General features: G+C 52.6%; 4 protein-coding genes across 5 annotated transcripts in view; 1 reads left to right on the top strand and 3 right to left on the bottom strand.

Moving 5' to 3' along the window:
* Positions 1 to 37: 37 nt before the first annotated feature.
* On the bottom strand, positions 38 to 1,312 carry RPL36 (ribosomal protein L36). The gene is made up of 4 exons (XM_052644020.1): positions 1,272 to 1,312; positions 1,000 to 1,094; positions 243 to 377; positions 38 to 169 (listed from the first exon to the last, which is right to left on the bottom strand). Exons 2-4 carry the CDS (start codon positions 1,090 to 1,092, stop codon positions 80 to 82), a joined length of 318 nt encoding a protein of 105 aa, XP_052499980.1. The 5' UTR covers positions 1,093 to 1,094; positions 1,272 to 1,312; the 3' UTR covers positions 38 to 79.
* A 1,438-nt stretch (positions 1,313 to 2,750) lies between these two features.
* HSD11B1L (hydroxysteroid 11-beta dehydrogenase 1 like) lies at positions 2,751 to 7,558 on the bottom strand. 2 transcript variants are annotated; one of them, XM_052644011.1, is made up of 8 exons: positions 6,564 to 6,619; positions 5,686 to 5,803; positions 5,472 to 5,602; positions 4,729 to 4,840; positions 4,251 to 4,342; positions 3,859 to 3,952; positions 3,583 to 3,748; positions 2,751 to 3,480 (listed from the first exon to the last, which is right to left on the bottom strand). In XM_052644011.1, exons 2-8 carry the CDS (start codon positions 5,756 to 5,758, stop codon positions 3,285 to 3,287), a joined length of 864 nt encoding a protein of 287 aa, XP_052499971.1. In that variant the 5' UTR covers positions 5,759 to 5,803; positions 6,564 to 6,619; the 3' UTR covers positions 2,751 to 3,284. The 2 variants fall into 2 exon arrangements, with proteins under 2 accessions (XP_052499971.1, XP_052499972.1); XM_052644012.1 differs by lacking the exons at positions 4,729 to 4,840; positions 6,564 to 6,619 and adding an exon at positions 7,452 to 7,558 and having other exon boundaries at positions 5,472 to 5,598.
* A 497-nt stretch (positions 7,559 to 8,055) lies between these two features.
* On the top strand, positions 8,056 to 9,798 carry MICOS13 (mitochondrial contact site and cristae organizing system subunit 13). Its single transcript, XM_052644017.1, has 4 exons — positions 8,056 to 8,250; positions 8,899 to 9,076; positions 9,269 to 9,320; positions 9,581 to 9,798. Exons 1-4 carry the CDS (start codon positions 8,222 to 8,224, stop codon positions 9,676 to 9,678), a joined length of 357 nt encoding a protein of 118 aa, XP_052499977.1. The 5' UTR covers positions 8,056 to 8,221; the 3' UTR covers positions 9,679 to 9,798.
* A 2,903-nt stretch (positions 9,799 to 12,701) lies between these two features.
* The window catches only part of LOC128051424 (scaffold attachment factor B1-like), a 60,998-nt gene continuing 46,891 nt past the window's right edge, over positions 12,702 to 26,808 (bottom strand). Inside the window, exons 22-37 of the mRNA XM_052643995.1 lie at positions 25,317 to 25,344; positions 23,860 to 24,370; positions 23,387 to 23,436; positions 22,517 to 22,611; positions 20,707 to 20,856; positions 20,546 to 20,628; positions 20,102 to 20,241; positions 19,857 to 19,945; positions 18,158 to 18,264; positions 16,886 to 17,173; positions 16,000 to 16,137; positions 15,487 to 15,529; positions 13,981 to 14,099; positions 13,590 to 13,759; positions 13,167 to 13,218; positions 12,702 to 12,986 (exon numbers count right to left, since the gene is read on the bottom strand). Of these exons, the coding sequence (XP_052499955.1) occupies positions 12,884 to 12,986; positions 13,167 to 13,218; positions 13,590 to 13,759; positions 13,981 to 14,099; positions 15,487 to 15,529; positions 16,000 to 16,137; positions 16,886 to 17,173; positions 18,158 to 18,264; positions 19,857 to 19,945; positions 20,102 to 20,241; positions 20,546 to 20,628; positions 20,707 to 20,856; positions 22,517 to 22,611; positions 23,387 to 23,436; positions 23,860 to 24,370; positions 25,317 to 25,344 (2,166 nt within the window). The 3' untranslated portion in view covers positions 12,702 to 12,883. The remainder of the gene's footprint in view (positions 12,987 to 13,166; positions 13,219 to 13,589; positions 13,760 to 13,980; positions 14,100 to 15,486; positions 15,530 to 15,999; positions 16,138 to 16,885; positions 17,174 to 18,157; positions 18,265 to 19,856; positions 19,946 to 20,101; positions 20,242 to 20,545; positions 20,629 to 20,706; positions 20,857 to 22,516; positions 22,612 to 23,386; positions 23,437 to 23,859; positions 24,371 to 25,316; positions 25,345 to 26,808) is intronic.

The following is a 26,808-nucleotide window of genomic DNA, read 5'->3' on the forward strand; positions in this document are numbered from 1 at the left end:
GAACTACCCTTTAATTTCCAATGGCAGCAGAGAAACGCCGAGTTTTGGACAAGATTTATTGTGAACAGAGGGGAAAGGCTCAGTCCTTTTTGGCTGCCGCTTTCCTCATGGCGGCCAAGACGTTGCTCAGCTCCTCTCTCTTCCTCTTCGCGCGGATGTGTGTCCCCACCTGCCGGGCAAGGAGGGCCGTGAGCCTGAGCCCCGAGTCCCAGACCGGGCCCCCGCACGGGAATCCCACCTACCCTTTTCTTGATGAACTTGAGGGCCCGCTTGTCCTTGGAGACCTTGAGCAGCTCCATGGCTCGTCGCTCGTAAGGGGCGAAGCCACACACCTCCCTGATCATGTCCCGCACGAACTTGGTGTGTTTGGTGAGACGCTGCGCGAAACCGGGGTGTCAGGGCCAGGGCTCCAGGGGTCTGCCGACGACGGAAGCCCAGATGCCCCCCACCTCCCCAATCTCATCGGCATCAAAGCGGCGCGTCACGCCCGGCCCTTTGCACGGCCTGTCCCGGGACCCTGAACACGGTCGCCCTGCACACAAGCTGGGCACCGTGGAGTTGGGGCCGCTTAACGAAGAAACATACACACACACACACACCCTCCCCTCGAGGCCACGATTCCTCAACATGAAAATCAAGGAGTCCACTTTCCCTCCACGTTTCAACCCGGATCCATGCACCTTCCTACTCGGCAAATCCCTGCTCATGTGTCAAAACCCGCTCCCGAGTCGCTCCCGCCCCAGCTTCCGAATCCACGGCGCTAGGGAGGGTCCTGGTTCGTGGCCCCGGTGGGCACCCGCAGCAAAGGAGAACACACAGAAGGGTAACCAGCATTTCCACTCTCTCCTCTGGCCAGCCTCACATTCTTTTTCCCCCTGCTTAAAACACCAGGGTTACCCCGGTCCTCGACACCCCGACGGCGCTCCGGGAGCCTCTGCCCAGGCCCTGCCCTCCGCCCGGAAGGCTTCCTACCCGCTAACCGCGCGCCCTGGTACTCACTCCGCGGCGGCGGCTGTGCCTCGGCTTGCCCACGTTCTTGGTCACCTTGTGACCCTTGTTGAGGCCCACGGCCATGGGGTAGCGCAGAGCCATGGCTGCCGACAGAAAAGGGGAGAAGGGATGTGGGTGAGCTCCGGCGCGGTCCCCACCGCCTGGAACCCCGCGCTTCGGCTCCCAAGGGCTCGCTCGCTGCACTCAGCCATCCCTTGAGTTGCCTGGGACCACCAGGGTCCGGATGGCAACGGATGCTACTCGCGGGAGAGTTCACTAACCTGTTGTTCTACAATGGCTGCCGCGGCGGAAGGGCCTGCGACGAGCGGAACTCTGGGATATCTACCAGCTCGCGGGCGGAGCGGGCCAGAGACGCAAGAATGGCTCGGGCGCCCCCTGGCGGCTTGGAGGTGTCCATGCGGGCTCTCTGAGCACGCGCGATCAGACACCCAGAGCCCGCGAATTTACCCCAGCAAGTTTTAATCTTTAGTCGGACCGGGTGGGCGTGACTATGGCGGCGGTGCTTCCCTCTGCAGGTGGGTTGAGTTGGAATCCTACCTCTGCCGCCACCCGGCTGGCCCAGCGCCAGGAACTCCACCTCCCACTACCAGAATTTCTCCATTTATAGAAGGATGACAAAAATAGTACCTATTCCGAACTGAGCAAGATATAGTGACACCTGGCACAAAATAAAACTTCCACTAACGGAGGAATTGGTTTTACGATACACGAAGCTAAGTTCTGGACTAGCGTTAAGGAGTGTTGTGATATAGTCCCCCGGTGGCACTTGATATGTGCGTGTGTGCTAGGTCGCTTCAGTCGTGTTCGATTCTGTGGGACCCTAAGGACTGTAGCCCGCCAGGCTCCTCTGCCCATGGAATTCTCTAGGCAAGAATACTGGAGTGGGTTGCCATTTCCTCTTCCAGGGGATCTTCCCAGGGATCGAACCCGCGTCTCATGTCTCCTCCACTGGCAGGTGGGTTCTTTGCCACTAGCGCCGCCTGGTGTAATTTTAGGGGCAGAGATAGGAGGCATGGTGGGAACAAAACCTTTCCCCTGCCTCGTTTTTATCTTTCAATCCTGTTTATCTCTGAGAGTCAGTATCAGTTTGGGGCTGATCTGTTCGGGGGTTACCCCTTTGAACATCTGCTGATCTTGGCGCCTTGGAGAACCAACAGTAGCTTGCATTTTATAACAGTTTTCATGCTACAGTTTTAATCTTTACAGTTACTTTTTCTTTATGCAAGCAGTGCTGGTTTACCACTCTAAGGAAAGTCTCCATTTTAAATTTATTAATGTAAATGTCAGTGGTGTGCAGATGCACACATTGCCTTAAAGAGGGGTAGTCTGTTGTAGGAATCTCAGCTTCTGCCACCAACTTCCCCTCTCTGTTTCCTCATCCATAAAATGACAATAATGATAGCACTGACCTCTGGTTACGAAAATGCCATGAGGTCACAAATGTCAAGTGCACAGCGCTTGATGCAGGTGATCATTATTGGGACATAAATCACACGCTTAGTGCTGCAAATAACGCCTTTGGCCCACAAGCAGTTCCCTTCCCTTCCATCCCTGACTTCTTGGATGAGGTCCACCTGTCTTGAAGCCTCCACTTCTCCTCCTGTGAAATGAAGTTGAGCATTCTGACATAAATATATCATAGACATCCTTCTTCACCTCCTGCCACAAACAAACTGGAAGGAACCTGACAGTGGATGTGCAAGGGAAGAAGGATTTTTATTATCAAATGGAAGGTTGGACGTAGCCTAGAACATGTTCCTTTACTCCTCCCTCTCCTCAGACCCCAAGAGCAACTCGAGAGCCTCGAGGGCTCCCTTGCTTGGAGAAAGGGTTGGAGGATGCTCTGAGGCTGACTGAGTGGAAAGAAGAAACTGGGAGGCAGTGGATTCAGGTCACAGATAGAGCGGGCTCTAAAGGTGGCTCAGTGGTGGTATGACCTGTTTGATGGGGCCAGGGCTCTGGGGCAAGTCACATCACCTCTTTGAGCCTCAGTTTGTCCATCTGCAAAATGGAAGCAGCTCTCATATCATCAGTAACAGCTAAGAAGACTGAGGTAATTGACTTCCGACTTCGTGACAAGATACCTGGTACACTCCGAGTTCTGCCTGTTTTCAAGTGCTGGTAGTTTTTCTCGGGTTTACTTTTTTGTGTCTTGATGACTTTCTCTTGGCCCTTGACCACCTGCTCAGAAGTGTCTTCAGTGTATGTCCCAGCTCCAGGACGGCTGGCTGGAGGGTCTTCTGGGAAGATGAAGGGGCCTCAAGCTCAGAGGCTCAGGCAGCAGCGGGCGTCGTTATGTTGAGCTCCGGGCGGACGAACCAGGCCCTCGAGTGCGGCATCCAACTGCGGAGCAGGCAGAGCAGGTGGGAGCCCCACGGGTAGAAGACCCCAGAGGCACGCGTGGCGCCCCCGCGGATTACGGCCAGGGCGGCCTTGGGCCGTGGAGCCGCCCTGACCCTCGTGATGCCCCTGGGGAAGGGAGGGTGTGATGGGGACTGCGGCTGGGGCTGAGCAGCCCGGCCACGGCCCTTCCCAGGGTAGCCTGGCCCCGCCTCGCGTCCTGTGCCTCACCTGACTCCTTCGGCGGCTGAGGCACGGTCTCGGAGACCCAGAACGCACATGGTAATGGCCACGTTCACTTCCTGCACGTCCAGCTCCCGCCGGAGAGAACTGAAAAAGCTGTCCAGCGCGAACTTGGCTGCCGAGTAGGGGCTGGAGAAGGAAGTGGGCACCCGGCCTGGGGGTGCAGGAGGGCAGTGGCTGAGCAGCTGAAGCCTTCCTGCCCGCTCCAGGCTCGCCTGCATCAGCCCTTGTTGCTTCCCCACGCCCCGCCCCACGTACACGCACCGAGCAATGAGGACACCACCACCAGGGAGCCCTTGCTGTCAGTCAGGCTTGGCAGCGCCGAAGAAGTCAATTGCACGTAACTTAGGAAGTTCACCTAGAGGTGGCGACTGCGAGTCACCGGGCGGAGGAGGAATCCAAGCCCAGACGAGGAAGGGGCGAAGGCCTTGGTAGGTAGGGGCTTGAGGACTGGGGCTGCGTTCCAACGAGAGTGTGGGAGCATCGGCCGGGGAACTGAGCCAAGGCCAAGAGGGCGGAGCCTAGACCCAGGAAAGGCGGGGTCTGGAGCCCCGAGGGGCAGGGCCTGATGGGAACAGGGAGACGGCGGAGTCTGGTGGGAGGGCGGGGCCAGAGCCAGGAGGGGGCGGAGCAGGGACCGCGGAGGGGCGGAGTACCTGCATGAGCCAACGTGTCGACTGGGAGCTGCGGACCCGCGTGCCTGCTGGGGCGGCGCCGAGGTGGTTCAGCACCAGGTAGTCCAGACCTCCTGGCCCGGAGAGGCCCGTCAGCCTGGAGCTAGTCCTTGAGGCTCCGTAACCCCCGGCCCTATGAGACACCGCCCCGAGCCCTGACCCCTGAACTAGCGAAGCTCCGGCCAGAGCTTGGAGTCAGTGAGTTCTGACCCAGGTAGTGCCACAACTAAGACCAAAGAGAACCCACCCGTTCTACTCCCTAACCAGGCTTCAACCCTCATTCAATGGGCCGGGTCCAGAGCTCCACCCACTGGATGCCATGAGGCTCCACCCCTAGTCACGCCCCCGGAGCCATAAATCTCCACCCTCAGACGGCTGTTACTACCACACCCCCGCCCCAATTTGGGTCTTGCCCCTAAAGCCTAGAACAAAGTCCCAGACTCCAGGCCCCGCCCCTCACCCAGCTTGTCCAGCGCAAACTGCACCACGCGCTCGGGCACCTCAGGGGAGGCCATGTCCGCAGCGATGTAGAAGACCTTGGGAGCGCCCAGCTTCCGGCAGTTCCCTACCACCTGGGGGGGCCAGAGCTGCCCGTGGGCCCCTTCCACCCCAGCTGGTCCCCCTCCACCTGTCGGCTCCATGAGGGCCCCAGCCTGAAGCCTCCCCTCCCCTTCAGTGAGCCTCGGGTTCCATTTAACATCATCCCCAAAGCTTTAACACTGGGATAGCAATCTGGCAGCTCACGGGCCAGAATAGGGGACACTTTTGCTTGTTCAACCATCAAAATTTAAAACTCAGGAGATTTCCAATAAATCTTGAGATTGCTGGCCTCTTGAAGTTTTGGAAGGTTTGTCCCCAGGAGATGTGTATTTCCTTGAAGCAATACTGGGCTGTTGCTAAGAAATGTCTACCCACCTTTCTTTTGTCCTTGAGAACCCAAGCTATCAGCACAGCCTTCGTTCACTATCATTACTCTCCTTCAGTGAGGAAAACTCCTCGCTTTACAACTATCTTACTGCTTCAGTCCCACACCAGAACCCAGGAGAAGGTACTTTTCTTGTCTCTGACTTGCAAATAAGGAAACTAAGGCTCAGAGAGATTAGGTGACTTGCCCAAGGTCACACAGGAAGCCTGGATGCTTGCAAGGGTTCAAACTCAATCCGTTCCCCACCCCCCACCCCTACTTGAGATGGAGTGTCTCACCTGCTGCAGCAGAGCTTCGGTGTGGGCAGTGAGCACTAGGTGGGAGCCCAGACGCGCGTAGTGATACGCCAGCTCTTCCCCTATGCCGGCACTGACTCCGGTCAGTAGTACACGGGCTCCGTGGAGGCTGGCTGGCGGTGAGCAGGGGTGGTCAGCTTGAGGGATGGACAGGATAGCCAGACCACCCCTCCCTCCCCCACACCCAGGCACTTACCTGGGTCAAAGCTGTCATCCCAGTAATAGGCAAAGAACAGGGCTCCCAGCCCCGTAAGGAGCAGCACCTTCATGGCCCTCCCTGGGTCTGCAGTGGGAGAGAGGGTGGCCACACAGGCCTGGCCCAGAGTTAAACCCCAGTCACACCCATTTCCCCAATGCTGTCTTTGTTCGAATAGCAAGTGATGACGCCCCCAGCCCTGGCCCTGGCCCCTTTTCTCTGTCCCCATAGCCACAACCTGGTCCAGGTCATCATCCAGCTCACCTGAGCCACTGCAGCAATCTTCTTACCTGCTGAAAACCCTGCCTGTTTCACTTAGGACAAAAGGTGGGTGACCAAAAAGACCCTGCTTGGATCAGCCCCTCTCATTCACTCTGCTTGGCCACACTAGCCTCATCACTGATCACAGGAACCAGCCAGTCACCGGCCTCAGGGCCTGGGCACCGGCTGTTCCCTCTGCAAGGATGCTCTTCCCAAGTACAACTCAGTGGCTCTCTCTTTCAAGTCTCGTGGCAACCACCACCTCCTCAGAGGGCGCTTGCCTGGCCTCCTTCTCTACAGCACCTCTCTTCCTGTTCCTCCTCTGTTCTTTACCTCTAGAACATTCATCTCCTTCTCAGCACTTGTCATCCCCTGAAATGATCTTGATGATTTATTACCTGTTCAGGCTCCCTCTCTCCCCTTAGACTCACTTCCATGAGGGCAGGAAGGAAAAGGAAACCTGCTTCTGTTTTGCTTTTTTTTTTTAATGTTTTGGCCACGTGTCATGCCGCATGTGGGATCTTAGCTCCCCGACCAGGGATAGAATCCAAGCCCCCTGCAGTGGAAGTGCAGAGTCTTAACCCCTAGATTACCAGGGAAGTCCCTGTTTTGCTCACTTTTGGATCTTCAGTGCCCCAAACCGCCAGACTTGTAGCAGGTGCTCAATAGACAGACTGATCCAGAGTGATATGAGGAATTTGGGAGATGAGAAGTGGGGGAGCCCAGAAAGACAACTCTATCTGGAGACACCCAGAAGGAAGTGGACACTCAGGACTGGCTTGGATACGGAGGTGTCCATGTCATCAGGGTTAAGATGTGACTTCAGCTGTGGGAGTCGATTTACTTGTATCTCAGTAGAAGGCATAAGAGAGAAAAGCCAGCTAGTTAAAGTTCAGGTGGTCATGGGTTTCCCCTGAAAAGGGCCCAGGCCTGTTCCATCTTGGGGTTTCTATCCTCTGAACTGCATGGGGCAAAGATTACAGAGCATAGGGATCTGTGTCCAAAAAATGTGGCATGTGTCTTGCTGCTTCAAACTCTTCCAGGGTTCACCACTTCCCCGAATGGAGACCCAGCAGGTCTGGCCCCTGCCTCCTTGTCCATCCTCAACTCCTCCACTTCCCATCCATAAATCTATCAATCCTCAGAGAAGTGAACTCCTCGCCTTAACCCAGTTATGCCAGCATCCCCTCAGCAAAGAACGCTCTCCCACCTCTCCCCACTTCCAGGGAAAGCCTTGAAGCCCCTCAGCTCAACCCTCTCCTCAACCAGGCCCTGATCACAGCAGCCCTGCAGGGGTTACCTGGCAAGCTGGGTGGGAGGGCGGGGGGCGGGGTGAATGGATGAATGGGTGGATGAAATAGCTAGGTTGTGATGGGGAAGAAAAAGGGAGAACCCAGATCCTCGCAGAACCCACTGGCCTCCTGACATCGCTGGGCCTCAGTTTCTCCTCTAGACAAAGGGGGCGTGCGACCCATTTGCACGTTCCCAACCGCGCATTCACTCACTCAGGTTTGTTTCTCCCAACGTTCAGAGGGGCCGGGGTCCGGGCTTAGGAGCCACGCGCGCGCCCCTCCACCCTCACTTCATGGCCGTGTCCCCGGGGCTCGGACAGCGCCCCGCCGCGTAGGGTCTGAGTCACGTGACTCCGAACTCCCCCCCCCTCGGGGGAGGGGCTAGACTGTGTGTGTGTGTAGGGGGGAACTCAGCTCCAGGCGTTGCCAGGCAACAGCCTCCTGCCTAGCTCTTTCCCTGACCCCACCCCTTAGGGACGCCCCAACCCGACCGGATCACGTGACCAAATCCCCCGCCTATCAGACAATTCCGCCCTCGTGTTGCCGTGACAACCGGCAGGCAAACACTCTTCCTAGGCCTGAGCCCTTAGTCCCTCGCGCGGGTGGATCTCCTGGGTGTGGCTCTCCTTCAGGCCTCACTCAAGACACCCGATTTCTATTTCCCTCACGTCACCAGGGCCGTGCCTCGCCCAACTGCATTTCCCAGGAGGCTTGGCAGCTAGAAGAACCGTCCGGCGCCCCACGGGAAGTGCCGACTACTTTTCCCAGACAGCCTTGCGGTGGCCGGCCCTTGAGGACTAATCTTCGCGGAGAAGGTTTTTTGCAGTCGGACCGCAGCCCATCTTTGGTTTCTCGGAGCCGAGACTCCGACTCCCGGAAGCCTTTGCGGATGACAAGAGACTACGCGTCCCAGAGGCCCCTGCGGCGCCGCAACCGGAAGCTGCGGGCAAACCGAGTGTCCTTGCGCGCGGAGCCGAGCGATCATGGTACCCCGAGTTTGGTCGCTGATGAGGTTCGTGGGGTCACCGGGCGGGCCTCAAGCCCCCGAAGATGTTCCCTTCTGCGGGCACCCGACATCTGGTTTGCTCCCGATCGCCTCTTTGCTGCCCGTAGTGTCAGGTCTCCCGTGTCTATTCAGACAGGGTGGAGCTTCTCCACTTCCTGCTTCCTAGAGAGTCCTTGCCTTCGCACTCGGTATACTAGAGCCCTCGGAGTCTCAGTTGCCGGCTCTGTAATATGGGAGTGCCGCACGCATTTGTTGCGAGGTTAAATGGACACTTAGAAACTTCCCGCGAGTTCCTCTCGGAGCATTCCACGGGAACTGGGAGGTAGAAGATGGTCAGACGTCTTAAGCCTTAACTTCCCTGGCCTCTGCAGGATCTCGAGTGACACCGTCCCTCTCCATGCTTCAGTGTACCAGTTAAATGGCGCTGAATATTCCTGCACGCTCTAAATTAAGTGCTGTGTGTCAGGCCCGCCTCTGGGCTCCCAAGATGCCCCGCGCTTCCCCCATTAGCTGCCTGGCTTCAGGTGTGTCCCTCTTTGGACTGTGGGCACCCTTCCCCTAGGAGTCCAGCCCACCCCCACCCTTGCAGGCCTAGACCTGGGAGGTGGCCAGCAGTGTCTGTTGAGCTACTGTGGTTCCTTTCTCTGCCTGCAGGTTCCTCATCAAGGGCAGTGTGGCTGGGGGTGCTGTCTACCTGGTGTATGACCAGGAGCTGCTGGGGTCCAGTGACAAGAGTCAGGCGGTCCTTCAGAAAGCCGAGGAGGTGGTCCCCAATGCCGTGTACCAGTTCAGCCAGTATGTGTGCGAGCAGACAGGCCTGAAGTTACCGCAGGTACCCTGAGCTGGTATTGAGAGGCTGTGCCTGGGAGGGAGCAGGGGTGACAGCTTTGTGATGGCCTTTAATCCTGGGTCCTTCAGCCCTGCTTGGCATCCTCGGCACCGGATGCTGCTCTCCTGGCCTGTGAGGGAGGCTGGGCCGGCCAGGTCTTCCTTTCACCAGCCCCTTCTCCCCTTCTCTCCCCAGCTCCCAGCCCCTCCAAAGTTTAACTTTCACATCCGCGACTCTTGGAATTCAGGTAGGCGCTGGTCCATCTGCAGGCAGGGGAGGGGCCCCAGATACCTCCCATATCCCTTCCTGGCCGTTCCTTTTCATCACTAGCTTTCCTGCTCTTTGTACAAACCCCCTCCCCAAGAACTAAAAGAGACAAGGGGGTGGAGATTCCAGGGAGTGGGGAGCAATTTGTGACCTCCATCTGTTTCCCTGTGTGGAACTGACAGCTGGTAGAGGTACCTCTAAAAGTCTCCGCTCAAAGTGCCTGGCTCTTCCTCCCCACAGGCATCATCACCATGATGTCAGCCCTGTCCGTGGCCCCCTCCAAGGCCTGGGAGTACTCCAAGGAGGGCTGGGAATACCTGAAGGAGCGAACCAAGTAGCCTGTCAGAGAAGCTGTCTGCCCCAGGCGGGAACAGGGGCAGGGGCGCCACAAACACCAGACTGGGACCCAACTGGGCAGCTCCTGGCCTTGCTGGCCCAATAAAGGACTTGGAAGTGTTTCTCAATCCATGTGCTGGACCCCCGGGAAATGGGCTTTTGGCTCCTGGGGGCCTGACCTTGATCGAAGGCCAAGGTCTACTCCTTTGTTACCTGGACCCTGCCCACCAGTGGGCCCTCGACCTGGTATGGGGAGTGGGAACAGACCATAGCCCTTGGGCTCAGGGTTCAGAACATGCTGAGGGCCCATCTGGGTCTGGGGTCTCCTTGGGTTTTGGAGGGCTGAGCACAGGGTGGGGCAGTCTGGGGGCAAGGGCTGATCCACACGGCTGGCAGTGCCCACAGCTGCTGGTTCTCCTCCCTGCTCAGCTCCCTGATCCATGTCTAGTCAAGTCCTTGCCCTCACCCCGTGCCCACTCTCATTCACCCCTCTCCCCACGACCTGAGGGTTGCTGCTCCCCTGGGAAGCCTTCTCTGACACCTCATGCCTACTCTGGGTCAGCTGCCTGGTGACCCACATGTCTTTCGACCCAGCTGGATCTCTGGGGATGGTCCCTTGAGATGCTCCCTGTGAGGTCCCCAGCACCCAGCCACAGAAGTCATCCCACCACGGTGGCAGCAAGAGAAGAGCTCTGCCCCTGACAAGGTAGGAGGTGGATGTGGGTGGGAGCCAGCCGCCGGCCTGCGAAGCCACCCTGGGAGCAGGGAGCAGGCCTGGGTAACAACTGGCGCCCTGAGCTGGCGCAGGATTGTCTGTCCCCAAGAGTTCTTGGGTTCATGTCACTCTAGGGGATGGAGCTCACTCAGGACTGTGAGCCAGGAGGGGAGAGCAGGGTTACAGATGAGGGAGGCAGAGATGAGAGGCCAGGGTGTCTCCTAGGCTTACCTGAGCATAGGAAACTGCACCTGCACGTCTGTCCATGCATTCAGCCAGGAATGGGTGGGGAGGGCTGTGCGCTTGGGAAAGGGGAGCCCTACATGACCTGTGCCACCCTGGTCATGATCTGACAGCCTGGAGACTGGGGCTGCTCTTGACCTCTCTGTGCCCTCGTCGTCAGACCCAGATTCCTCTCCTTTGACATGTATTTGTTGCCAGTGACCAGCTCCCTGCTGGCCCCACCTCTGGGACCACCCCCTCCATCTGCTCCCCATAGATCATGTCTGATGACATTATGGACCTTGCTTACGCAACTGTGGCTCCCCAACCCCTGTAAGACTCCTCAGAGGGGCCCCACCTCCCCTCTGTCCCAGGACACACCGGAAGCCCTCAGTTCCCAGAACACAGCTGCCTTTCCTCTGTTGTGTGGCCCCTCACTGAGCTGTCTTTTCTCCTGGCTGACTCCTGTTCATCTGCCCCTGGCTTAGACGCCTTCTCCAGGAAGCCTCCCCTGCCCTCTTCCTCCAGTGCTCCTCAGTGCCCCATCACAGGGCCCACCACCTCGGGGCACGTTTCCTTAGCTCGGCATCACTGACATCCAGGAGGGATGAATCTTTGTTGGGGTCACCCCAGGCATGGTGTCCAGCAGTGTCCCTGCCTCCAACCCCCAAAATACCAGTGGTGCCTTACCCACCGATGTCTTCTGATGTTGCCATCTGTCTTCAGGGGACACAACTGCCCTATGTGGCTGGAAGGCCAGCGTGGAAGGTATATAACGCTTCCTTCGGCACACTGTGGGGCCTGGGATCTGTTTTCTCTTTTCCAACTGCTAGAGGCCACTGCCCCTTACCCCACCCTCACAGCCAGCAGGGTTGTCTTCCTCTCTCATGTCCCCATCTTGCCCCTCTGCCTCCGTTTCCCTTGTAAGGACACTTCCAGTAACAGGACCTGCCTGGGTGACTGCAGGTGCTCTCTTGTGTGAAGCTTCTTAACTGACTCTTGCCTGCCAGGTCCCTCGTGCCCAGTCAATATGGAGAATTATGACAGGGATGTGCCTGGCCTGGTGGAGTGTATTCAGCCAACAGGTGAAAAGGCCTGTCCCGGGTCTGTCTTCCCTTGACTGTGGGCCTGGGGGCACGGGCCTAGTCAGCCTCGGTTGTTGGTACATCTTAACCTCCAGAGAGGGCCAGGCCAGACCCTATGAGTGTGAGAGATGGAGCAAAGAAGCAGTGGCTTCTGACCACTATTCACCTAGGAAAGTGGAGTCGGGTGGCCCCAGCCCCATCCACAGACCCAGGGCCCCTGGAGACAAGGCACATAGTTGACCTAGGGAGGTGGCACTGCCCCATTACACACGGCCTTCTGCAGTAAAGCTGGCCACCCCTGGAGTCCAGGCAACCTTTGATCCCTGAACACACGTGTACCTTGTGTGGAGTGAGACCCCTCCCACTCCTCCATCCTGACAACTCCGCTTCCACTTGGGCTCTGCCCACCTGCCCAGGCCTACTTTATCACCTGGTGTCCAAGAGCCCTTCTGCTCCTGTCACAGAACACGTGGTCGTCTGTCGTTCACAGTAGGACACAATCTCACTAGAGGAGTCAGATTTCAGAGACAAAATGTAGGTGGTGGGAGCCAAGGTGCTGGGGAGTAAGTGCTTGATGGGGACAGAGTTGTAGTTTGGGAAGAGGAAGTTCTAGAATGGACAATGGGAACAGATGTATGACACAGAAAATATATACAATGCCACTGAATTATACCCTTAAGTAGTTAAAATAATAAATTTCATGTGTATTTTTACCACACAAAACCCACCTGAGGCAAGCATCTCATATATGGAGGCAGAATGTGGGCAATGGGAACCAACATTAGAGAGAGGGATGGCTGAGATGCACAACCCAGACAGTCCTCTGAACTCCGGGCCTGGGCTCATGTTGGGCGTGCTGCTGGCCAAGTGCTTCTGGATAATCCAACAGTCCCTGAAAGCTGCCCCCTTCCATCCTCCTTCCCTGAAGGAAGAGCTGTGGCTTAACATCAATGAGTGTAGTTTCATTTTAGGTAAAAAAAGACACAATACTTTAAATAAAGGGTACTGGAACAGAAACACATTTATTACAAAAAACCAAAAAAACAAAAACAAAAACAATTTCACATTGTATTGAGCTACAATATGGCAGGAGATTAAAAAAAAATTATTGTACACAGTTTAAGGGAACTCTTAACAGAACATATTCTTGTTGCCACGTGACACGTAACACAGGAGCCCAAGCACTTAGTAGCGGCGAGTGAAGTGGGCATCGGTGGGTCTGCTCCCAAAGCCACCTCGCGGGATCACGTGGCCCCGAGAGGCCCCCCCAGGGGCAAAGCTGCCGCGCCTGGAACAAAGGCAGATTGTGTTTGTTTTCCCTCAGTGGGCTCTGCCCTGTGCCCAGTCTCTTTGGGGCTTTCTTCCCTCCGGGGTGGCACCACCAAGGGTCAGAGGTACACCCTGTGAGCAGCAGTGACACCCGCCAGAGCCTACAGGCAAAAACGAGACCAATGATGACAGTCCTTACCCGGACATGCCTCCCCGGTTCATCATGTGACCAGACATACTCCTCTCACCACCTGCAAAACAAGAAACCCTCCTCACACAGTGCCCTGGAGCATCGGACACGGAGCTGAGCACACAGGGCTCAGGCTCAGGGCTCCAGTCCGTCTTAAGACCCAGTCCCTCTGCTGGATATGTGAGCACATGGGTCACACACACCCATGGGCCTCACTAAGTCGATGCAGAGAGAGAGGCGCTATGGCACCCACAGCACCCCTCCCACCCACTCAGGAGCCCCCAGACCCACCCACCCACCCACCCAGTGCACAAAGAGCAAGGCCGAGTGGTGGGAAAAACAGAGTGCCTCTCCCACCCTCAGGAGCAGGGGTGCCTCTAGCTGCCTGGTGCTTCTGCACAGACGCTGCAACTGCTGAGAACCGGCCCTCACCTTGCCACCTCCTGTGGTCCCTGTCCATCAGGCCTCCGTCAGCAGCGCCCTGCCACGCACGGTCCTCCTCTATCCTGCGGCCGTGGTCCCCCCACTCTCGTCTGCCCCTTGGAGAAAGACACCTCTGATTTGGATTGCCCCCATCTTGGCCTTCCAGGACAGCAACGACACTGGGTTTGGGAAGGTGGGTTTGGCATTTTGTGATCCCAGCCCTCTGAGCAATGGAGGGCTGCAGGGAATGGAACTGGCACTTGGTCCAAGGCTGTCCAGAGAGACTGGAAACAGCCTGGGCTGCAGAGCCTGCACTCAGCTTATCCCCAAGACCAGGAGTCCTCAGCTGGATACATCAATGTGAGGCCCTGGTGGGCATCATGGGACATGGGTCACAAACCTGGGTGGAGGAGGGAGCCCCCGTCCCTCGCTCATCCTCTTGTCGGAGCCATAGCCGCCCCAGCCATCACGGGAGTCACGGCCATGGCGCTCTGGTCCTCCGTGGCGTTCAGGGTAATGCTGCATGTGAAAGGGCCAAGATGAAAGATTTTAGTACAACCCTGGATCCCACGGCCTCTGGGCAACAAGTTAATAATAACAAGGATGATGACTCAGACAGAAGCCCCTGTAGGTCTGAGACAGTGCCAATAGGCACTGTACACACTGCATGGGGTCTAGAGGCACAACACAGCCGCACCCAGGAAATCTGCTCACATCCTGGGCAGAAGTGCTTATGGAGCCCAAGACTGAATTAGGTGCTCCCTAACCAGAAGGCAGAGGTTCAGGCACCCATGGACCAAAGGGTGGAGGGGTCAAGTGGCTGACCCACAGCAGGAAATGATCATAATGTGCCAGGTGCCTGCATGCAGAATATAATCATGGAGTTACCAGGGATCAACAGCCTTTTGATTTCAGGAGGGCACTGTCTTAATCAGATGACAGAAGCCATCCATGTTCAAGAGCAGCATGGCAGGACTGGATAGACACACGCAAGCCATCTTATTTAACACCCCCTGCTTCCTTACACAGCTGGAGAAACAGGCTCAGGAGGAGTGGGAGCACCAGGATGGGACCCTGCTCTGGATCCCAGAGTGGGACATGTAACCACCACGATGCTGCTCAATGTGTCCACCACAGAAAACCCAAGACACCAGGGGCACATTTAGCTGTGTGAGATGTACCTCTGGGAGGAGAGAAACAGGAATCGGGAGAGGGTCATGAACTGCTCCTGAGGCGGCAGAAAGGCCTCAGGAGTTTGGCCACTCTCAGCCACGTTCTCAGGCTCGGAGGGAGGTGGACAGTATATCAAGATGCTGTGGTCACAGACACCACCAACCCCCAGGGTGGCGACTCTGTCTGCTGAGTAACACCTTGACCACATCTTCCCTCATCTTTTCCATTCTCCAAGGAACCCACTAAAAGTCAAGGCTCTCTGGAAAGTTTCTCTAGCTAAATGTTGAGAGAAAAAAAAGAGGAAAAACTGCACTTGTTTTCTAATGAGTTAAAGCTGCTGAAGAAAAAATGTATGGGCAACCACTGACACTCCAGGTGCACCTGGAGCCCACACGAGGCGTCACATCTGGCCAGTACCATGGGTCTCACGGAACGTTCCAACAGACCCTGCCAGGCTCACGCAAAGCTCTCCAGCACATTAGTACCCATCCAGTCACAAAGACGTATAGAACCTCAAGGTCAAGGCTATACGAGGCTTCAGAATACCTGCTTGAATTCTGGGCCAGCACAAAGTACAAGCTATTCATTCACACTGTTGTTCCACACAGGCTGCAGGTGCCACACTCCCTTACTCCTTATCACTCTAACTTGGGTGGAGGAGGAAGCAGGCATGTCACAAAAAGAGAATCAACTATACAGGGAAAACTGGCTAAAATCACAGCTTCTGACTTACCTGTCCTTCTCTTTCTCCCATGATTGACCTTGAACCTTCTCTCCTGAAAAAGGCAATTCAAATGAAATCATGAGGAGGAACATAGGTTGGACAGATCCCTAAATGGAAAACATTTCCTGAATTGAACTCAGGTAATTCACACACACACTGACTGGTTCAACTGGTCTGGACACCTAGAAGCGCCACTTGAGATCTTCATTATGAATGAACAATGACAAAAACAAAAACAAAAACAAAAAACCAACAGAAACAGGACAGGGAATGTCCCTGTGCTCCAGTGGTTAAAACTTAGCCTTTCAATGAAGAGGATGGGGGTTCCATCTCTGGTTGAGGAGCTAAGATCCCACATGCCATGGAGCAATAAAACCAAAACATAAAACAGATGATACACCATTATAACAAATTCAAGACTTTAAAAATGGTCCACACACACACACAGAACAGAATGAACCAGGGCAAAAAAAAACCCCCACAAAAACCCCATGAATTAACTGGGCAGGGTGACTGTCTGACCTGTCAACGGAGTGGTCAGGGTAGCGGCCCCGGTCCCTGTGGTCAAAGTCGTGGAAGCGGTCCTGACGGTTGAAGTCAGAGTGGTAGCGCTCATCCAGGGCTGCCCGCTTAGCTTCCGGCCAGTAAACATCATCTCGCCTGGGGTGGGGGTGGGGGGGCGGGAAGCAAGAAAGGAGGGCATACATTCCCCCTCCTTAATGGATGACTTCTGTGGAAGCTGGTAAACTAAACCCTCAACAGTCCAACTGCCCCATCACTTCAAAGAATGAGAACTAACTTTATCCATAGAGTCCATTCTCTGCTACTAGAGGTGAGAGTGCCTGGAGGGATGATGTGGAATGTGACTGAAAAGCTCCATTCTCTTATCCAATATACCTGAGTCCCCCAAAGAGAAAGCTCAGGTCTCCTTACAGGAGGGGATCAATGAAGTGGATGTCAGATCCCTTCTGGGAACTGCTCATGGTCACAAGGGTTGGCAAGTCTATGGGACAGTTAGTGCACTAACTGTCCTGCCCCATGCAGATTTGACTCAGGAGACACCCAGTGCAGAGGACTATTAGTAGCACTTGCAATGTACCTGTTCAAAACCATTTATATCACTGCAATGATTTCAAAGCCTGGAAAGTCTGTGTGTGTGTCTATCTGTGCTGGTACTCAAACCTAATGATCTAATAAGCACCACTTTCACCCACTGCTTCTCCAACAATCTCAAACCACCTCAGGTTTCCATATAAAGCACAGAATATCAAGTTGAGCTGTAGCAAATACTCGTATGCTTTTTTCCCCTTTGCAAAAATCACTCATTAACAGGGTTCTGGGGAACATGGCACAGTTCTAAATGCCACGGGCCACCTTAGGGGTGGCAGTGAGCTATGGCATGGCTTACCGCCCATAGTCATAGGGCCTGCGGACGGCAGGCCGCCGCTCCTGCTCATAACGCAGCTCCTGCTGGCGCCGCAGCTCCTCGCGCTCGTGGTGGATGCGCTCCTGCTCGCGACGGCGCTCATGCTCCACCCGCCGGCGCTCCCGCTCCAACCGCTCCCGCTCCATGCGCTCCCTCTCTAGGCGGTGTCTGTGGAAGGCCAGCCTCTCGCGGGCAATGAGCAGCTTCTTGCGTTCCTGCCGCTCCAGCTCTGCCTGCATGGACTGCTCACGCTCGCTATGCTCGCGCAACCTGCAAGCAAGGAGTAGAGGCTGCAGGGACCCCTGAGCTGCAGCAGTGCCCCCAGGTGGGATGCGGGGGGCCTCGAACTACAGATAAATTTAGTAACAAGCAAGTGCCAGAGGATGGTGGAGGCAGCAGGTTGTGCAGGACCCATCCTCCCAGCACTAGGCTGAGGCACTGACAGCCCGACTTTTGCAGAGATACTGATGATGCCCAACATGTACTTCCCTCCAACCTCTTGTTCCTTCTCTGCTCTGTTTACCAACAGAGAATAGTACGAACAGAAATGCCTTATCTTGTCTTGTTTTCTGTGTCAAGGACAAACATTTCTGTGATTTCCTTGCTTCAGGGACCATGTCTTGGACCCTGCGCATCCCCATCCAACAGATAATAACACCAGGCTTTTGGGAAGGAGCCCATGAAGTGGAAAAGGCCGGGATCACCTCTCCCAGTGCATTCATCTGCGTGGTAGTGGTCCCTGGTAAGACTCAATGATGTTTCATGACCCTGTTGAGCCACTTCTGTCAACCTTGCTATCAGGTTAATTTTTGTATATTTATTTCAAATCACCTTTATTTCTATCTGCCACACATCTTTGGTCTTTTGGGAAATTTTAATTTAGATGACTCCTTTATAAATTTTTAGTCCTTTCAAAAGGTCAAACTCAAATAGGTTTACTTTTGCACCATACAGATGAATTTAACTTTTATATTTCTGTGCAGCCAACAGTTTATGTTGACATGGGCTTCAGTGATATGAGCCAGAGACCCAAAAGATGGTCCGAAGGCACAGACCAGTGACCTGAAGCTGCTGAGGAGAGCCTGTCCTTCTCTTAATTCTGGGAAATGTCATGATAAATATTTTTATCATGTGAAAGTAAACATGCGTGAGGGTCAGTTTCACTGATCTCTTTGCCAATTACTTCACCAAAACTGTACTCTGGCTGATATGTGTGTTGCCCAAATCAGCCAACATCCCTGGATCCCAACTCACCTGCGAGACTCCGAGTCTCTCGACTTCCTCGACTCTTTCACTTCATCAAAGGACACAACAGACCGCTTCTCTCTGCTGGCCGATTTGCGATCCTGGCTCTTAGACACCTGGTTCACCAAGAAGCATTGACAAGTTAAAGCAGGAAGAAATCAACTGTGTCCAGGCTCAAGCATCCAAGATCAGAAATGAAGCTGAACAGTGAATGAAACAATCAGGTAAGACTGTATTCTCTCTGGAGAACCCTCACCTTGGCTTACCAAAATCCAGAGTCATAGACTCACTACCAAGCTAAACTGGAATCCACTGCCTACTTTCAGTAGTCAACACTGAAAAGGGGATTTTCTCAGAAACTTTTCATTGAAGGTAAAAACAAACCAAACTTTTTTTCATTTTGTCAAGTGCATTCAAAACACATTCTTCAATATTAAACACGCAGTGGTGCCCAATCAAGACCACTTCTGCCACGTCTGAGGATTCCTTATTTGTGCTGAAGGCATTAATTTTTGACATCTATTCATCTTAGCCCTTGAATCCACACTTCGATTTTTCCATTTGACATCATTTGTTAAAAAGAAGGGAGAAATTATCTGATACAGTAAAATATTTGCACAAATAGAGTACAGATATAAAATGCTGTAACAGAACTCTCAGCTTGTAACTGGTCCATAACATTCATGAGCTTAAATGGCTGGTCATCTGGCCAGCACAGGTTAACATGGCAGGCCTGAGGCTAGTGGTGGGAACCTTGGCATTCAGAGTACCCTAGTCAACAGTACACTGGCAAAGGTGGCTCACTGTGCCCTGACCATGCAAACGATGGTTTGTGCTGAACAACTGCTTTCCTTCTGGGAGTCAGGAGAGGGTACGTATGTGAACAGCCCCAGTAAGCCTGGGAACTGAGGCTGTTAACGGGGCTCCCTGGGCAGAAGCATGACTCTTGTGCTGCTGCACGGTCCCTGCTTGGGGAGCCTTGCGGGAAGGAGACCACAGGGAGCCAGGAGAGTTCCCTCCAGACTCTGGGGCTTTCCCCACCTGCCTGGCTGTGTGACCTCCCCGCATCACTGGAGCCAACCTTAGGCGTTAACTACAACTATGTGCTGGGCCCAGTGGGACCCTGAGTGGCCCTGGAAATGTGGGTAGTCTTGGGGACCTGGGCCCACATCCATCCTAGTTGTAAGGCTGTCAAGAGTTGAATTATGAACATCCAGAGCTGCCCGTGACCCTAAAACAGCAGGCAGAGTGAAGCGGTAAGAGCCTAAGGTGGGCACTCTGTGGATTCTGTGGCTCTATGGAGCGTCTGCACGGAGACAACGCACGGAACGAGTAAGATGGAGACTGGGCACAGAGGCAGCCGGAAGGCCGGCTCTGCCAAGTGTGGGTTACAAATGCACAATGGAGAGCTGCTGAAACCTGAGGCCAGCAACGAACATGGACTGCTGTGCCCAGATGCAGGCAAATAAAGCCAATCACACCCATAAATGAATTTCGAAAGTTTTTTTTTGTTTGTTTTAAAAAGGGCAGTAACTCTTACCAAAGCTATGAAGGAAAGCCTTTAAACTTCCTCAATTTTAAAGTTCAAAAAACCCCTCCATTTTCAGAAGACTGACAAGCTTTTCTCAAATTAAGCTCACGAATCCCCTAAAACACACAGAGAACTGTCAAAGGAAATAAATAACCCAGGCAGGAAAAGAATACTCACTCGCTCTTTGGATCCCAACGTTTTGACACTGATAACAGGCACACCTTTAGATTTATCCATCACCACAGTCCGCTCAGTTCCTCGGCTTCCTGTAGGAAGAGAGGAGTCAGGTAAGAAGGGACACCTCGTACTGAGGGAAAAGTACTCAACTTCAAGGAAAACAAATGTAGTTTGTGTTGCCCATTAACCACACCAGCCAGGAACAGAAGCCAGGGTGCAATCTCTCACACCCACTGGTCAGCTACCTGACTTTGTGGCTCGAGAGCGCTCTGAAGAGCCAGGTTTCTGATCATCCTGGTCTTCACTCTTCTCTCCACTCCCGTCTTCACCCTTTTTAGCGTCATCTTTTCTGTCAGCCTTCTCTTCCCTCTTGAGGTTGGCAGATCTATAAATGGCATGCAGATACAGATAGGTGTGAGATGAAACATTGAGGGAACAACCCAGCAAGACTCCCGCAATGAGCACCGAGTGAGGATGGGGCTGCCTCGGAGGCATCCACAGAACGGAGAACATGCAGTCTAGGAGAGGAACTTGAGACACCTCTGAGGACTGGCGGGAAAATCCTCCAACAAGTGCACAGAAGGCAAGGGGGTGAAAGCCTCACAGCCTTTCCCACCCATGGAAAAGTGAGGAACAAGACATCAAGAGAAAGGTCATCTTGGCCATAATCCCCTCGAGAAGACTCATACCTGTCAGTATTGCTGGATTTTTCTTTTTTCCCCTCCCCTTCTCTTCTCTCAGAGCTTTTCTTCCCGGCAGGTTCATTTTTTGCCTAAAACAAGAGAATCAAGTAGAAGTATTACCTTATTTCCTAATGTGGCTAGATCCCAGGAGGAAAATGGCCCCTTACTTTTTCCACTGAGATCATCTTCCCATGGAGCTCTGTTTTGTGCAGGTGGTTGATGCATTTTGTGGCCTCTTCTGCCGTGGACATGGTAACGAAGCCATAGCAGCGTGCTCCAGGACTCCGGGCATTGGTCACAACTTTGGCGCCCACCACCTTGAAGGAAAATACACATGTACATCTCAGACACGAAGCCCCCACATAGACCCCTACACTGTGGTTTATGCCACTTCCAAGAGATGCCAATAACAGGTGGATGACAAGTGGCAGGTAAAGGCTGTGGAGGGCAATGCTATATAGCCTGGCTGCTCCTACTCCTTCATGGCTGTTTCTCTAGGGGACTAGGATGACAGTGAGGTGGAGAGAGCAGAGTGAAGCTGAAGGCAGCGTCCTGCCAGAATTCCATTAAGACTATGTAAACCTTGAAAGGAAATGTTCCTAAATATGCGGTCAGCCAGGTGGACAGTGAAGTAAGAAGACACACCAACAGAAGGAGAGGGACATAGGACGGGTTTACAAAGAGCACTCTAGAACACAGAGCCCACCCTATTACTCCCAAAACAAAATTCATGGGTATGTTTCAGGTGCTACAGATACATCCTCACATGCTAGATATTAGTTAACTGACCCAACAGCAGCAGCAAACTGAGGCTGGGACGCCCATTTATGCGAGAAGGCCCATGGCTCAGGAGAAGTCCCAGTGTGTCAGGGGCCATGGCTGGTATTCATCTTTATTGTGCCAAATGAAACCTGAGCCCCAAAGTACGGATTCCCAGGAGTCTGGCCCCTATTCAATCCACATTAAGCCTGCAGTGTACCCAAGACATTGCAGGCTCCAGACGGACATTTTCCTGCAGAGCAGACATCTGCTCTGAGGGCCACTGCAGAATCAAGAGAAGGGTCCCACTCTGTAATGCAAATGTCCAGGGAGTTTTCAGTTACTGTGAGGAACATGTCAAGCTTTGTTTCCTTGTTTGTTCCTGAACATCAACAGCCAAGATCAAAGATGTTGGTTTTCTCCGTTATCATTTCTGAATCCTAACTGTGAATGAGGGCCTGTGCTAAATCTTACTCGGCAAAGACGACTGAAGACAAGGAGGCGTGGGCATGGCAGCTTATCTGGAGGTGAGTCCAGGAAGCACTGGGAGGAAGGGGCGGGGGGAGAAAGGAAGAAGAGGCAGCACTCAATGTGTATGTGTGGGGGCCCCACCTGGGCATCATGTCCACCTTTTCTGGGCCGAGGAGGGAGAGAGGGAGACAGGCAGGTGTGACAGAGGTGGCTAGAGTTACTCAGCCTAGGGGGAAAAACACGGAGCAGAGGCGGGGCTCCCACAGCTCTGAGAGCCCCAAGTGTAGAGACAAGACTCACGTGGGACTGGCAGCATGCCCCAGGCACACCACTCTGTGCTGCAGAGCTGAGGCCTACAGCTGTTCACAGGGGTCTAGTTCAAAGATCTTTTGTTCATAACATTTATCTACAGCTTCTCTAATCACTATGACTCACAACAATGGGCTGCCCTGTCCTCCCCACCTAACAGCAATCCCTCCACAGGTTTAAGGCAGAGAAATGCACTCATTAAGTTATCAAATGATATGGTGGATTGGAGCCAGGGAAGCACGAGATATACAAAGTGGATGTGGGCTCTGGGACTCCTGCTGGGCTCACATTTCTTTCAGTGAGGGCGGACTGGCTACAGGCCTGCAAAGCTGCGAGTTCAAAGAACCACACAGTGTCAAAGTCCTCATTGCAGGGGACAATGATTTACACGTAGAGGCCATATTGCATGAGCTCACAAGGAGCTTCGTCGGCTCTTACCTTCCCGTACTTGCTGAAAAGATTCTTCAAATCTGTAGCTCTGGTGGTAGAAGAAAGTCCACTAACCCAGAAATTCCTTCCACAACTGCTACGACCTATTTTTAAAAAGTTCCAGTCAAAAACAAGATACAGACAAAATCCTGAGTCTTAAGTATCATAGAGTCATTCTAAACCAGGTACTCCCTACTTGCTCTAGAGGCCAGCAGTACAGAGAAGGCTGGGGCTGGAGGCCGGCCTGCTGTCCTGACATGAGTTCTAGAGCTGCCCACAGGGTGGACAGAACCGATGGCAATGTCCCTTTCTACAACTGGTCGGGGCCCACTGGGCCTGTGGCTGGGGTAGCCATCAGCTACCAGATGGCATCACCCATCTCAGCGAGGTGACTTTGGAACATAAGACAGGAGCTGTCACTGTGGAGTCTGAGATACATCCTCTCCCCAGTGTCTGGTCTTCTTTGAACACCGATTAAGGATGCGTCTGGAGCAGCCAGCAAAACTACTTCTCAATCAGCAAATTAATAAAGGGCTCTGGTGTTGATAAATCTGCATACCAGGGACCCACCAAACCCCAGTATCTGAAAACTCAAAGCATTTTCTCCATCTGCATGTGTCACTGTGTCCAAGAAGTTCACAAATCAGAGGGAAAGTCTGGATGGAGGAGCTGAAAGGACTCTGGCAAAGTCAAGTGTCCAAATCAAATTGAAGTGACAGTTCCGCCCTGCAACCCAGAACCCGCAGAGTGAGGAAGCAGGTGGCTAGAGTGGAGAAAGGCTTTGAGACAGGCTCACAGGCTGGTGAGGTAGAAATGGGTGTGTGATGGCTAAAGCCAACTAGAACCATCGCTCCCGGGGGTGCCACCCTGCTGACTTACCCTTCTCCTCTTTGGAAAGCTTTTTTGTATCCGAGTCATCTTCGATAGAACTAGAGACAAAAGACAATGTCACTCCAGAAGGAAGAAGCAGAGAGGAAACTAACTCAAAATTATAAAGTATGTGCTGAGGTTGCATACCTACCCGAAATTTAGTTCTGAAAAAAATGATACCCCTACAAACGTGTATTGGAAATCTGACCTAACCATAAGATTTCAGACCCACAGGAGTTAATTAATTCTGCTGGGCTAAAGATAATTAGGAAGAATTAAAGAAAACAACCATGATAGGTTGAGAAAAGAAAAAAGATTATGTAATCAGCTTAAAATAAACAAAGAGAAATCAAACATTCTTTAGAGGTAAACTACAATTGCATCAGTCTGGCTGGCCAATTGCAGAAAAACAGCTCATGTGTGTCATTAAACGACCAATGAAAAGGAGATAGCGTCTGGTCTAAAACTGAGAAAAAACAAACCTCATTTTCTGATCAGCGCCCTCACTGGCTGAGGACTCTTTAGGAGCCGGAGGGACTTCATTACAAGCTTCAAAAGCAAACTTCTTCACGTCTTCTTTGCTATCCCCGGGGTCCGGGCTTGAGGCTTCCGGGGGCGCTTCCGCGGCCTCCTCGCTACAGGCTTCCGTGTGCTCTGAGGCTTTACTACTCTGCTCAATTGGCTTCTCTAGCCCTACAGGCTCACAGTCCATCCTCTCGTCATCGCCTGTCTGCTCCACGGGCTCCCTTTTCACTACCGCTAACAGGGTGTCTGCCTTGCTCGACTGAGCGTGTGCTGTTGACTCGTTGGCCAAATCTAAATCACCCTCCTCCGGATGGGCGCTGTCAAAAAGGTCCTCTTCCTCCGCAAGTTTTCTGTCTGGCCCCACGCTACTTGTTTCCTGTGCAAATGGCTGCTCCAGCTCGGAACCTTCTTCTTTTACTGGCTCAGATTTACAAGTTTCCCCCAAAATGTCGAGTATTTTCTCATTTTCTACGGATTTAACAGGAATAGAATGGCACAAGGTTTAATTACCAGGGAAATAAAGCAATCACAAATGCGGAACTGGCACGGCGGCCACACTAACACGAAGAGAACTGCTAGCTACACAGAGATTGGAAAACCCGCGGGTACACACACTTAACACTGGTTACACTACCTGCACTCCGACCGACTATAGAGTAAGCCTCTATGCTACATGGAAGAGAAATGCATCCCAGAGACTTATTTAACCCCCAACACCTTCTGGCTGATTCTTGACAGTCTTCATTCTGTCGGCGTGTATATATGCCTCTTCCAAATTTAGCTTCCAAAGTCCAAGTTGCTTAACTCAATGTATCACCATTCACTGAACAGAGCTCAATTTCCAAATTTCTTTGAATTTCTTTTAACAGAACAGTCCGACATGAAAACCAGAATCTCTTCCATCGGTGCTCTGAGATATTTGTAGTCCAGAAAGTGAATAGTATTTGTTTGGAATTCTCATGAAGAAACTTTTTCTTCTTCTGGAATCCAGTTATGTCTCAATGCTTTAAAATGTTATCTCCCTACCACTGCCTGCACTGCCTGAATTAAAAACCACAAAATTAACACACTGCCCAATATCACAAGATCTGTTTTGTGGGGTACAGAGGTATTAACTTTAGAGAGGCATCCAAACTCTCTCTGTATCTGTTTCAGTGCCGTGTTCATTTAAAAAGGCATGAGATAGTCTCATCTCACCCAATAAGCTTTACAAAATGAGAAATCAGCCACTTTCACAGATCTGGTGATATGGCTGGGTTTCCAATCTCTATGATCCTGGTATATTTTGGATCGTAAACCTTTCAAACAATGTATACTATAGTAAGATAACTTTAATATCAAAGAATTCAAACAGAGAAGGCGGAAAACTAGAATGATTCCAAACCCCGTTGCTAAGCTTTTCATTTAACAGTACCTGGCTCCAAGGACGGTTCTTCAATTTCCTGCAACAAAAAACATAAATAAAATTGTGCCAGATGGATGAAACTTAGAATTTATTTACATCCCAAAGTATAACAACTAAGAAGGGAATTTTTAAAAACAGACAAGGAACCCCACAAATGCAACAGGCGAAGGAACCTGCTTGTTCCAGGCAACAGCCTGCAGGAGAGTTGGTACCGCACTTCATCCACCTTGGACCCAGGGAACTGTTTCCGTGTTTACTGTAGTCCTGTGCTTTGCTGCATTTCCCAGCGCCTGGCAACATTATCACTTTTAATGGTGAGGAACCCATCACATGGCTGTCTTTCTCAACTGTCTTAAATGCCTGGATAGCTGTGCTTTAGTTTTATACTTTTATTGTCTAGCAGAATACCAGACACATTATACCAGATAATCATTTTTCAGTAATGCAGTATTAATTTCCAAAAATTCCAAAGATCAAAGGAAAGAAGGCATGGGTGGCTTGACCCATGTTCTACCTGTGCATGGTGGACTCACAACACACACATGCCCACCTACCTGGTCAATAAGAGTCCCTACAGTATCACATGTGCCTTCTTCCTTATCTCTTCCAATCAACAATCCAGCAAGCCAGCTCTAATTCTTCAATATCCTTCAAGCCCTTCCCAGGAAGCAGTGGTCAAGTCACACCACTGTTACTTCTCACCAACACCAGCGCTTGGTTTTACTACCCCCATTCCTACCTCCTCCACAACAGGCTCATCTGTACCTCACCCCACATCAGGCCAAGTCCTACACATTTAGTGCAGGGACCATGTGCTCACAGAGAGCCTGCACAACTAAAGGAAGGGACTTTCAACGTGTGGTCACTGGCCCCTGCATTCTCTCTGTTCAAGGGACAACATTCTAGAACTCCAGCCAACTCTGATAAGCACTGTCTAGGTTCCAGGCAGAAATTTAAGCACTTTACATACACATATACTAACCAATCACCCCACAGCCGTAGCAAGTTGGTTCTATTAGTATCATCCTTCTTTTCAAAGATCAGGAGTCAGGCAGACTGCGGTCGACAAACTTGCTCAAGGACACACAGCAGAGCCAAGATTTGAGCAATGGCTCTGTGACTTGAGTCCATTTATCAGTCAGGCCTACCCATCGTTCTGTTTCTACACAGGGAGGATGGGAACCAACCTCTCTCCTTGTGCATCTGAGACACCACAGGTGCTTAGCGTGTAAGTTACATGCACATGAATGGTTGGCACAGTCCACTAGGCGGTGACCTGCCATCCTGGGGAGCCCTAGAAAATGGGTTACTTTTATAACAATTTCATTTACTGGTAATCAAGTTTTTTTCTCCCCATTTCATGCTGGGAATTAAAGATTCTACACAGAAGGAAACAATCATTTTAGGCAGAACGATTCTCTCCTAACTTTCCCTAGACAAAAACATATACATTCCTATTTGTCTATGAAAGGGCTATATGTACTGTCCTGACCAGACAATG

This window comes from Budorcas taxicolor, chromosome 7 (genome assembly GCF_023091745.1).
Source record: "Budorcas taxicolor isolate Tak-1 chromosome 7, Takin1.1, whole genome shotgun sequence".
Classification (NCBI taxonomy): domain Eukaryota; kingdom Metazoa; phylum Chordata; class Mammalia; order Artiodactyla; family Bovidae; genus Budorcas; species Budorcas taxicolor.